We start from the raw sequence: 12785 nt of genomic DNA, 5'->3' as shown, positions 1-12785 counted from the left end.
TGAAAGAAAAACCCGGAAAGTGACTCGTGGTAAATGAACGAATGAGGTCTATGTAACTTCGGCCTTAGGCCTACTGGTGATCATCAAAGCATGCTTATAGTGAACAAAAGTTCCCAACTGATGCAGACTAAACTTGAAGTCATACGTGACAAAGAAGATCTTGTTACATGTATCCACAAGTAAGTCTCACCTCCATAATTTCAGCTTTCTCATCCACAGCGAACAGGTTGGGTATTTCACCGGTGTTGAGTAAGTTGTCGATATCTTCAAGGAACGACTCCTCCTTGATCTGGGTATCTGTGATTAGGAAGACGGTTGTTTTACCCTCGGCTCCACACTTCTTCATTAAAGTCTGAAAATAGAAGAATTTAAACATTTATTCTAAGATTCAATGTTTTAGTCTTATTTGGTGGAAGACATACCAAGATGCCACCGAGTTAAGGTAAGGTTGCAACAGTAACAGTTAGTTAACCGTGACATATTTCATTAGTAGCATCCATGCAGAGGAAGAAGTGGTTCAAAATCAGAAATACTGCAAAAGCGACTCCCAAAGACCATAGCTAGACTGCAAGCTATCAAAACCTTGCTGCAGACAAAACCTCAATGGTGGATTTCCCACGTAAATCTTGCCTTGCGCCAAATCTTCAAAAATGTTCAAAGTTTCCAGGACTTACTTTCAAATCCTCTCTCCATTCATTCTTGCCATAACTTTTTGAAATTTCAGGTTGGAAGATTCCATGGCCAGCCATAGCTGTGGCGAGTCTTGTCAGGGACTGGCGACCACTGCCACCCACACCGACGAGGAGGGCGCTGCCAGACGGAGTCCTCAGGACACGACAGATACGAGACAAGTGCTCCAATACGTATCTGGAAGAGGAGAATCCAGTTAGCTCTTGTAGGTTACCAGTCAATTTTTCAAGCATGATTAAAAGCCCATCATAGATGTAACGCATTGCAACAGTCAACACTTTCCAACAGAAGAACTGCATCTTCAAAAACTTACCTGAAGATGACCAGGTTCATTCTGTTCTTGTGCGTCTGGTTGTACTCTTCCAAACACGCCTCGACGACACTGTACAGGTCATCAAGGTTCATGATTTCTTCATACACTCTCTCCTCGGGTTCAAGATCAGGGTTCATGTAGTCGCCAAACATCAAACTGCGCATGTCCTCAACCCTCACCTAAAAGGTATGGGTCAAGAATTCAGAGTAAATAGAATAAAGTAGCCATCATTCACCAAGTAGCTTTACAACTTTTCTTTTTGACAAGCCTTAAATGTATCATACAACCAACATTCTACCAGTCTTGGACAACCAATAAGATGAAAGGTAGGCCCGATAATCGAACCCAGGGCCTTGGAGGAGACAGGTGCCAATGTTTCCGTTGCACCACTCTGACTGCCAGAGGCGCAAAATAGCTACCTACACAGATTATCATCATGAGCCAAGCAGTAACTTTACAAAAAGCCATTCTGTTTTACAGAGCATAATAAAGCCTTCAGTCAAGGAACAGGATCAAAGCATTAGAAAAATCTTGAAAGCCTGAGGTATGGTCGTCACCATTTATCTGCACGGATGGTAAGATGCTGAGAATATTAGCAGGATATACACTGAAGATACAGAAATGTATCGACAAAAGGTGAAATAAATTAGGACTTAAGCTAAAATTAAAGAGGAAGTTACGATTTCAGTTCAGAGAACTTACTTTGGGAAGCTGGAGAAATGAAAAAGAGGCACATTATTTGATATCATCAAATAAAGGTTTTCTGTTAAGGAATGCTTTGAACTGTCAAGTCAAGTTACATGTAGGTCAAGTTGAATGGACTCAAAAGTATAGCAACTTGACGGTCAAATATAGCATATCCTGGGCCCGAAGAAATCACACAAAGGTTAGTCTGTTTCCTTTTAGGTAACATGTAGGAATAACGACAAGTAAGATATCTCAATTTGACAAGTATGATTTGAAAGCTTTGCGTTTCATTGGCTGTGACATACCTTTCCCGAGCCTTCAGGGGCAAGATGTTCGAAGAGGCCATCAAAGCCGTCCTTGAAGTGTTCCTTCACACATTCTTTGATCAACCTAAAATGACAACAAAGTTTGTATAACAGAGAAAAAACATACTATCAGTCTTCTTCTTCTTCTTCTTCTTCTTCTTCAGCGTTCGCTCTGCACTTGGAGGGGTCATTCTCCTAGGAGTAATCCTCCTCCAAGGCGGGATGAGCGTATCCTGCGTGCCACTACGGTTAGGCGCCAATTGGGTTTATTGGCCTAGTGGTCCGACTTTGGCGAGAGAGATAGAGTCCACGCAAGCTACTCATGTTTCTCACTTGGTGGGGTCTTAGCTTGCCCTGGCATAGACACCAGGTACAAGGAACCTCGGTTTTGAGTCTCATTCGAAGGACTGTGAAGAACCAGGAATTTTAGTTCCTTGAAAGCCACGCCGGTTCATCCAGACATACGATCATGGGTTCTTCCCGGGATCGAACCCGGGCCCTATTGTGTGGTGGCCAGCAGTGTAAACCACTAGGCCATGAGGCTCCTTGTACTATCAGTCAATATTAGCAATGTTTGTTCACACGTGGACACTGCAGAGGCAAACTTTTGGAATCGGTCAATCTTTGATGATGCATGGAATTTGAGTCACCCTAAATACCTACTTGAAAAGCCACTCCTGGTCTTTATCATCGATGAGACGATCATAGAATACTCGCATCACCTCATGCACCCACAGTCTCGAGAAGACTTTCTTCGTCTCCACCTGGGCTTTCTTGATCAGGCAACAGCCAAGGATCACGCGGGAGAAATCACGCAAGTTGAAGACGTAATGCGACTTGGCAGGTGTGGGGAGGAGCGTCTCCATAGACTTCTTGTAGACATCTAATGTAGCCTGGACAATCTGGGTGCCCACTGTGTAAAAATCTGGAGAAAATTCCTCACTCTGAAAGCACAATTTTGCAATTTTGAAAGGTTATCATCCGCAAAACTATAGTTTTGAAACATTTCTACAAAAATTTTCTGGGGGAAGGTCCTCAGACATCACTAATTTCCAATATCGTACTTTGGTGCTCTCTGGGTGGGGTTGCAGCCCCCTTTCCCAAATTTCTGGATCCGCCACTGGATTTGTTGGAGATTTTTCTGACTCACCTTGAAATATGTTGTCATAAGAGTACTGAAGATCTTGGTCATTGTTTCATCGTTGAATGGTGTGATGCCGATGATGTTGAAATGTCTGAGGAATCGTGGTGTCACGTGATTACGTCCACCACCAGGGGGACCCATGGCTGCCAGTATTTGGATGTCTTGAAGGGTGATCTTAGAGGTGTCCTTCAGATCATACCTGGATGACAAACATCATGATGAGTACCGTAGTTAATCAACAACAATGACAAGGAAAGAACTGTGGAACGCATCTTGGAACTGAAAATACTGACTTTTGACTTCAACATAGCTTACAATGTACAAGTTCTAAAGGTACTCCCAATTTTCCTCACAATGTACATCAATACCAAAGTTATCACTATCATGATTATTGGAGATATATTTGAAAATTCTGAAACGAAAGCTTCACTTACCAGTTCCCATGATCGAAGTATTGTCGCAGCAATTCAATGGGGGGTTGCGCACCATAGATTTCTCGGGCAGGCATGTTCATGTCATCAACGAAGATGACAGCTTTCTTGCCCATCTGTGGACCATAGACACCCTTCCTCCTCTTATCCAACTTTGACATGATGATAAACTGAAAATAAGTTGAAAATTTCATGAAAAATGTGTACTGTGGTTGGAAGAAAATGAACAGGCTTCCTAAAAGAGGTGCACCATCCAATCATCGTAAGTTCGAGACCAGTCACTGATGAATTGCATGTGACCTAGGCAAGGTCATTTTACTGGTTTGCAATACTCACAAGACTGTTGGTGCAAAACTGGAGTGGCATGCAACCAAACCAAATAAAAGGCAACTCATTCACTGTCCGACTAACCTGTGTCTGATTGGCGCTAGTTTGAGCAGAGAAGTTCACAAATGCGGGCAAGTATTTCTCCTTGGATAGATGGTGCATCATCTTGTCTTGGACGTAGGCACTCTTGCCAGTTCCAGTGGGGCCAACGAACAGCAGTGGGCTGAAATAGAAAAGAAACGATTGACAGGTGATGAAGCACTGGAGTCAGCCTGACAGAAAAAGGCAGAGAGTTTGTGTTGTGGCTGACGAGGGACCAAGTCAGTCACAAGTCATGCTTGAAAAGAGCTCTAAATAAACCTGTTGAATCTACACATTTGATCTGTGTTTGTACTGACTATCCAAGAATCGAAATCTTCCTCAGGTATTGGGATAAATCAAAGTGAGCTTACTAGTTCTTCTCAGTACACAGCTCCATCAAGTGCGTGTAGCGAGCAGTGTCCATGGTTGGGACAAGGATATCTCGAATCTTGACCCCAACGGCGAATCGGTCCTGTCCCCGGATAGTGTCGTTCCAGTGTTTCCACAGACCACGCGCCTTTTGCTGCAAGGAAAACTTGAAATTAGTAAACAAATCAATCCAAAACTCTTGTTGGAATTGCAGAAATTCTTGGATCTCTTACAGAGTCAGCATCCCTGCAAGCAGTTTTCACCAAAGCTGATAATTCCAACACTAAAAATGAGATATTACTCTTACCTCATACACATAGTCATACAACATCCCGGTCTCCGGCAACGGCACTTCAATCTTGCCGAGGGCCTTTGGTGGAGGGAACTTCTCTGACTTCAATGACAGAATCTCCTTCAAGAACTGATCAAACTTGGCTCGTCCATCACTGTCAATCAGTGCACCAATGGACCATGGCACAGCAAAGAAGAACGCACTCTGCATAACAGAAAATGTTGGTAATACTTTAACGGAGGAAATGAATATCTTCTCTTCAAAATGAATAACAGCATTAATCTTTGGATAAAACACGTGAGGCTGTCCGATATGAACAGCTGATTGGCTGTCTGATATGGACTGCTGATTGGCTGTCCTGTTTATTCATGAAGTGTCAAGCATAATCATACACTCACCATTGCCCATGTTCTTAGATGTCTATTCTCTTTGGCATCTTCAGCAGCACATGCATCCCTCATCTGCATCTCAACTAGCTTCATCAGTGATGTCACCAAGTTTGTCAGACTGTACGGTACATATTCCTAAAACACGAAATTGGATCATTTCATTGAAATGTACAATTGAATGGTTTCTTATGTAGTTGTCAATCACAATACACTTATGTGAATGTGAGAATTGAATAAAAAAGAATACGATCATGCAGGGACATGCAATTTGAACTCACCTGGAGGCACCTCTGTTGATTTAAAGGCGGCAGACAGACACAAGACAGTTTGAGATGGAAGCATGTTAGATCAAGAGGAGAGGTGGGAAATACTTAGAGGAAGATCAGAGTAAATGGGATGGTTGACTTTTTCTATATAATTTTGGCTGAGGAGTGAGAAGATTTTCCAAGACAGGTATGCACCCTCGACACTTCACCACTGCAATATCCCAAATCAGTCCTCAAAATACATCACCTAGATATAGGGGTAACATTCTTACATTATGCTCTGAATATGTGAGTTTTAAGATACCTTGTATAATTAAGATTTAGATATATATCCAAATTTTTGATAAAATCCTTTCATTCTTACCTTGCAGTTCTTGCGGACGAAATCAAGGGCTGGATCAACAATCCACTCGAACAGTTCCGGGATAAGGTCATCAGTTTCCTTCAGGAGGATTTCAGGGAGCGTCGCCAGCCATGATTTGAGGATTGGTCGCCAGCCGAGCGTGGTAGGCTCCAAGTAGATCATACCACATCTGCTGACAGTGGCAGGCTGAAATAAACAAATGCTCATACAGAAACAATCATCTGAATATCTCACAATGCAATATTTGAAATCAATTCGGCCGAGAAGAAAAACTTCACTCAACAAGAGACCTCTAGAAGCCACAAATGTTTCATGAAAATGATTATCAACAATGTCGACCTTTTGAAGGTGTGCCTGCCAATTCAAGAGCAAAGACATGACTCAATGAGGAAATTGATACTGAGCTGGTAGGCCTTGGTTGTCTAATCAAGACCTGGCGGGCCGACCAAAACCTTGGGAAAAACCTTACCGAAGCTTGTGAGAGATCCATGGTCTCGAACAGCAAACTCATGACATTCGACATCTGGATGATCTCACCGCTCATCAGACACAATTTCTTGTTGTCGTCCAAGACAGTGTTCATGCTCTCGATCCAGAGGGTGTCGATTGGCCCGTCAAAAATTACCCATTTTCTGTCAGGAGTGTCGTTTGAGGCCATCTCACGGAAAGTGTTGGCCACGATACCATCAGTCCACTGAAAATGCGATAAATAGTTTTGAGTGAAAGATAGTATGTATGGTAATCAGTAGTTCAAATATTTTGTGTGTTGATATTCTTAGTCTTGACTTGAAGAGGGATGTTTCAGTAACTCTGTGTGCCAAATTGGAAACCGATGTGGAAGCCTGCAGTGTCAATGTCACCGCAATGGAGCAACACCTTATCTTGCAGGAAAGGTAATCACTGGTAAAACAAATGTACTTTGCAAATCCATGCAACCAATTTCTACACTATGAGGGTAAATGCAAACTTGTGAGACTTTTCATAAAGTGTTCAAAATGCATGCAAATTCTTAAAACATGCAGCTGCATCAAATTTCACATTTTCTAATCTACTCATTCTTTATTCATGCAGATTATTGATTTAGAGCAATGACTGTTGGTTGACGTATTTCACAGCAAACATTCTTTTGGCAATCTCTGAGGGTTTGACTGTGAATGTATGGGATAAAAACAAATTCATCTGTGAAATGATAATTTGGAAGAATAAATGTGAGAGTTTTCTGTGACTTGTGTTTATACATACAGAAGTTGATCTTGTCTGTCAGGTTCCAGATTAAGATTAATAAAAATTTGGACAGATGTTTAAAGATAACGTCATAGCTTCAGGGAATGTGACAAGTGAAAACTATGGGGTGTTCAACTGAAGTAGCAAAAGAAACTGACTAGGTTCAGAGGACCAATGTTTTGGACAGATTAGAATGATAGCACAATATGTTCTCAAATCAAATGATTCGTAAAAGACAGTACACAGAGGGAATGAAAATGAACATTTAGATCTCAAGACTACAGCTAAGTTTTATGCTTTCATCAAGTGCTCGTTTATGATATTAACCAAGATATAGGTAGTGTCATGAAATCGATCAATGCCAGGAATGGAGTGGTAGTCCATGAAGTGAAGTTGCCTTTATAGTGTACTAACTATTAACTGGCAAAAAGATATTCCATGTCTTGGGATTTGTCTATTCGGAATCAGACTTGAGGAGAGACCACCAGCAACTTACCTCATGGGAGACAGGGTCAAACTGACCAAACAGTTGTCCCATTGTGATGGCCTTCGGGTTGATCGTCTTGTACAAGACCTTCTCATATTCTTCATCATGACCTTCCTCATTCAGCAAGGTCATGGCCTCGGCCAGGACGTGGATCACGCTCGTCTTGCTACCGAATGGCTCTCCCACCAACATGAAGCTAAAGGCAAAGGAATGGTTTTGAAAACATCACGCTATTGCTCAAACACCCCCTTGTCCTTAAACAGCTTTTCCAACTTCATTTACCTTGCATGCTTAGCCTCCTCTACGCATGTTTCACACACATGACATAGGTACACTCAAACAACAAACTGTCAGGTTGTCACTTTAGCACCTTGTAGTTAGCTAGAAGACATCTTCATACTGCTTTGGGAACCCAACGCAGATGAAGCCTGTCACCAGAAATGCCATTTGGACAGATTTAGTAAAGATAAACATCGGTGAGGCTAACTTTTTTGTTTATTCTGATAATGTTTGTTTTGACTTCAATGCTGAAGAAAAAAACTTACCCGTGACGGACTATCAACATCTCATACGTCTGAATGACTTTCTCCAGGAAGAAATCAACAGCTTGGAGATTGTGTTTCTCAATAATCCTCTTGACTGCATCCAAGAAGACCTTGTAGTCAGCCTCCGGGAGGTCGATGCCGGGGAACAGATCGGAGATGATGCCCTGGAACAGCGGGATGTCGTGCGACAAAAACTTCGGCAAGTTGACATCCATGATGGAGCGCAACAGCTGAAAAGAAGGTAAAATACGGTGAATTTCGCACCAGACGAGCACTTATCAATGCAGTTGCTTTTTAGTGCCAGTTATGCACAGTGATTCAGACTTTGCTCAGCTATATTATCATAGACTTACCAGAATATTTTCATCATCATCAGGGAATTTCAATTTCAGATTTCCGGCTGCAGACAGGACAGCTTTCACGGCCCTCATTCCATAATCGTAGTGAAACTGCGACGACAGCTGCTCTGAGCAAAGACGGTAGGTCGTGACGATTTTCACAGCCAAGTTCCTGGCGTCGGTGAAACCAAAGGAGTAGAGCGAGATCTCGCCAATCATGGCGTAGTCCGGCACCATCATGGCGACTGTACGGAAGAGAACCTTCAAGTTATCAGGGAGTTCTGATCGTCCAGCGTAACCAGGGTTCATTGTGATGCAAACGTAGCAGTTGTCGTTCAGTTTCAGTTGCGTTCCCTCAAAATCGAAGTACTCAACCTTGCCCTGAACAGCTCGGATAATGCAGAGAATCTGCTGTGCGACCACTGACAACACTTCCAACTCAATACGGTTGAACTCGTCAAAGCAGGCCCAGGCACCAGCAGAGGCTAAACCTTTGAAGAACTGAAAATGAAAAGAGTGTACATGTACATACAGTCAGGGTGCCTACTAGATTAACAGAAAACCTTTTGATAGCACAAACTTTAAATACACAATGCACTCTATAGTTTATGAGAACAAGTGTGTAGATTTTTTCCTTCCCTCTGTGCAGAACACAGATTCACATCCCCTTCCCCATGAAACACAACCAAATTCACACTATTTCCCATGAAATACAACCAACTTCTGGGCTCTTTTACTCACCTTTCCCATAGCAATGTAATCCAGACCATCAGAGCAGTTGAAGACCACACACTGAACAGCCAGTGCTTTGGCCAAATCCTTGGTTGTCTCGGTCTTGCCAGTTCCAGCAGGACCTTCAGGGGCACCGTTCAGATTCAAATGGAAGGCACCAATCAGGGTACGGTAGCAACGATCAGTCAGTGGAGTGATGACAAGGCTGGAAGAAAAAATAAAGGGAGGTCTGAGATCACAATGACAGGAACCCAACTGCAAGTGGTGTTTTCAAGAAGAGATATCTGGGTATGAAGTTGTCAAATGACAATAGCTCAACATTTTCAACAGATTTTCACAGGGGAAAGACCTAATCTACAGTGGCTTCAAGTCTCTCGTCAGCCAGTACTAGAAATTTTGAAGTATACCGAAAATGACAAGTTTCAAGAAAGCAGACGGCATATTCATTATATCACAACATTCTCAAACACGCTGAAATATCTTACCGTGGGGTGTTACCCAGATATTCGTATGCGTATTTGACGGTCGCATTGGTCAGCCTCACTCTGCAAGTAGCGTCTTCCCAATAATATCGCAGCTGGGCCAACCACTGGAAATCGTTCTCACTTGATACGCCCTTGTCGGCCATATCCAGAGTAACATCTCGCGAGTGGACATCAATTACCACCAATGCTCCAAGGGTGATACGCTGCTGTTTCGTCAGCTTGCCTCTAACAAGTGCAACAATGTCCATGAGTTGATCATTCAGTTTGGTGTAGTAATCCTTCAGACCTTGGGCACCACCTATCCGAATGGCCTCATGGATTTCCTCCGTCCAGTACATCTGTGACACGCAGAGTACAACCTGGCCAGGCCAATCTCGTACCCACACCTCTCTTGCTTCCATTGCGTATGCCTAGATGATAGTTAAGAAAACGCGAATCAAATGAAAATTTGTTCAAATCTGACTAGTGGCACATTTTCTTCTGCATTCCCTCTTACAATACAACAAGGAAGGTACCAAGTATCTTTCAAATGAGGGAAATTGATGTCTAGGACAAACTTACGTCTCGTGATTTCTCGACAACATCTCGGACAGACATCAACATGATATCTTGGACCTGCAGCAGCCACTTCTCCACAGCCCCTCTCGCCTCCGACGTGGAGATCACCTGGCTCATCTCAACTTTCTCTCCTTCACTGCTGAACATAGCATGGATGTCAAGCTTGGAATCAAATTCAAGTTTCGCGATACCCTCAAAGCATTTTTTCAAATGTGGCTGAACTCTAGTCGGGTCTTTGGTCTCCGAGAGAATCTCCAACATTTCATCGTTGGATAAGAAGAAGAATCTGAAATATAGATAAGGTTTGGATATAGATAAGGTCACTGGTCTGAAAGGGTGAAACATGTTCAACCTCTCACAACGATGCCACACCGAACTCAAACAATTTGATGAATCAGATACGATACAGATTTGAAAGGGCCAGGACTTACCTTGGGAAGAAGAGACGTTTCTTCTCCAAGTACGCATTGAGCCCCTTGTTGATTTTGTCCAGGAGTCCGTTACTGTCCAGAAGCTTCTCATACAACCCTGGCAGGTTGGTGGCGACCAGGACCTTCGGATCCTTGACAACATGCTTCATGATGTCCTTCCAGTTTCTATCGACTGTCATGAAGAGGCGTCCCTCCTCTGGCATCTGTTGCATGATGTCCTCCGAGGAGAAGATGGGCTCAAGGTAGAGCCACTGGGCTTGCACCTTCAGCCACTCGTCGATAGTGTCCTGAATGCGGAGCAAACGCTCTTCCCATTCCTGGAAAAGATGGTTGGAAGTGAGAAGTGAAATTTTAGAGTATTTTGGGAAGTCCTCCAGCTAGACGAGTATCAATTAAATCCAAGCCGATATCCTGATCTTCTTTGACTGAAGTCAAGATGCCACTGCAACTACATAACGTACCTTGATTTCTTTTTCAAATGGTTTGATGAATGGCGAGCCTCTCATCGTCTGCGTCTTGACAATCTGATCATCGAGTGTTGTCTGGACATCGTCCACGGAAGCCAGGATGGAGACTCCCGTATCTCTGTACATGATTGTGTTGAAGATGATCTGTTCCCAGTCTTCCATCATCTTATTCATGGCCTTCTCAAGGGAGAATTCCTAAAACAATTCAGAAAATGTTGGATGTGGCCCTAAAAAAACTCCCTTGCACAGATCATGCTTCTTCTTGGGTCTCCAGTTTCCTCCTACATCACATTACAGGTGGCACAATATTTGAATATACCTTATAATGTCCTAGCTAATGTTCAGCTTTAAATTAGACTTCTTTCAGACGTACAGCTGCAGAATTCAGATGTAGGTTGATGAATGAAGTCCAAAAGTCAAAGGTTTTTCATATCATTCAAATCCTTTCCTTCGATAGATTGTCATCAGTAGTACCAAGTACCAAGTACCAAGTTCTTTCTGGAGAAAACTTTAAATAAATGGTTACCTTGGACGCTGCTGCACTGATGCTATCAAACTGTTCCATGAATGGATCAAGGTTGAGCTTGAGCACTTTTCTGAGTGTGCTCCCGCTGTCTGGAGTGAGGTCAAATCCAGCAATGTCAGACATCTTCGACCAGTGACGAGTCCGCATCCCAGGGTTACACATGGTCCCAATCACAGGGATGAATTCCTAAGTGAAGGAAAGAAAGTGTTGAGTCGGCATGAACTTAACCAGACCACATTTAACAGCACATTTGTGGTCAAGAGCTATGGTCATTCGACTCAAAGTTAGTGGCTATCTCCGCTAGTAGTTTAGAGATAAGTTAAGTCACACACTATAGACAGAAAAAGTTCTGTTACCTTGAAATCCTTGATACCATCCTGGACCTGGTTACAGACAGTGAGTGATGCTGGAGTCTGGATCACATCATCCTCGTCCTTGCCAACCTCTTCCCCCGCATCTTCCATCTGACGCCGCTTCTTCTTCTTTTCCCTGTCCTTCTCTTCTTTCTCCAACATCAGTTTCTTGAACTTGTTGTTAAAGATTTTCTGAATTTTGTACAATTCTCGCCAGTATTCATCAACTTCTGCCTCAATGGCCTGAGAATCTAATCCAAGGAAAGCGCCGTCCATCCATTTTTTCTCCGCTTTTTGCCACTTGACAACAACAAGGAAGAGTCGCTGGAATGGTTCCACTGCTGAAGTGATTTGTTCAACCTCTGGGAAGTTACCGATCGGGTACTTATATAGCACTTCCTCCTGGAAAATGTAAATCAAAGAGAAGAGATATAGGCACAGTCCTGACATCACAACTGCTGTGTGATATCATTGTGAAGTTTTAAGTTATAGTCAGTTATGTTATATTTGGGTCAAATAAGAGCAACTGAAAGTTTGCCTCAGAAGAAGAAGTAGACATGTTCATGAAGATGAAAGCTTCTGAAATCTGAACCACAAACTAATAACAGACTTCAATGTATAAATGGAACCCTACAAACCTTGTTGATCCAACTAATGCTCTCCTGTGCGTCCTGTAGCCTCTTCTGTACCTGCTTGACATCCTGGACGTATTGCGTCATCATGTCGAGCTCACCATAGTCGTTGAACTCGTCCACCCTCTCGACCAGCTTGTTCAACTCCAGCATCACCTTCTCCTTGCGCTCCAACATGTCACGCTCACCCTTCTGTTTGGAACTCTCAACAAGCTGAAAACAAGGACAAATCGATGTAAAATCACCTGAATTTTGGCACTCCCTGTCGTTCTGAATCTGAATTTGGCCTCGGAAGCATTCTTCAATGAGGCAATATTTGCCTTCCATTCAATCAAGGCATTTAGAATCA

The 12785-nt window shown here is 42.9% G+C and overlaps 1 protein-coding gene across 4 annotated transcripts in view; it reads right to left on the bottom strand.

Moving 5' to 3' along the window:
• The window catches only part of LOC135491469 (dynein axonemal heavy chain 12-like), a 33874-nt gene that overhangs the window by 14005 nt on the left and 7084 nt on the right, over positions 1–12785 (bottom strand). For all 4 annotated transcript variants that reach the window (XM_064777364.1, XM_064777365.1, XM_064777366.1 and 1 more), the window contains 24 exons: positions 12443–12649; positions 11808–12206; positions 11452–11637; positions 10920–11120; positions 10459–10775; positions 10031–10313; positions 9470–9879; positions 8994–9189; positions 8268–8753; positions 7915–8144; positions 7379–7565; positions 6128–6352; positions 5659–5844; positions 5038–5163; positions 4655–4843; positions 4350–4501; positions 3982–4120; positions 3574–3740; positions 3146–3338; positions 2659–2939; positions 1996–2080; positions 1004–1182; positions 675–867; positions 191–352 (listed from right to left, as the gene is read on the bottom strand). In XM_064777364.1, the coding sequence (XP_064633434.1) occupies positions 191–352; positions 675–867; positions 1004–1182; positions 1996–2080; positions 2659–2939; positions 3146–3338; positions 3574–3740; positions 3982–4120; positions 4350–4501; positions 4655–4843; positions 5038–5163; positions 5659–5844; positions 6128–6352; positions 7379–7565; positions 7915–8144; positions 8268–8753; positions 8994–9189; positions 9470–9879; positions 10031–10313; positions 10459–10775; positions 10920–11120; positions 11452–11637; positions 11808–12206; positions 12443–12649 (5379 nt within the window). The remainder of the gene's footprint in view (positions 1–190; positions 353–674; positions 868–1003; positions 1183–1995; positions 2081–2658; positions 2940–3145; positions 3339–3573; positions 3741–3981; positions 4121–4349; positions 4502–4654; positions 4844–5037; positions 5164–5658; positions 5845–6127; positions 6353–7378; positions 7566–7914; positions 8145–8267; positions 8754–8993; positions 9190–9469; positions 9880–10030; positions 10314–10458; positions 10776–10919; positions 11121–11451; positions 11638–11807; positions 12207–12442; positions 12650–12785) is intronic.

Source organism: Lineus longissimus, chromosome 7, assembly GCF_910592395.1.
Source record: "Lineus longissimus chromosome 7, tnLinLong1.2, whole genome shotgun sequence".
NCBI classification, from domain to species: Eukaryota; Metazoa; Nemertea; class Pilidiophora; order Heteronemertea; family Lineidae; genus Lineus; species Lineus longissimus.
The sequence above is the reverse complement of the archived record's forward strand: the minus strand, read 5'-3'. Positions and strand labels throughout refer to the sequence as shown.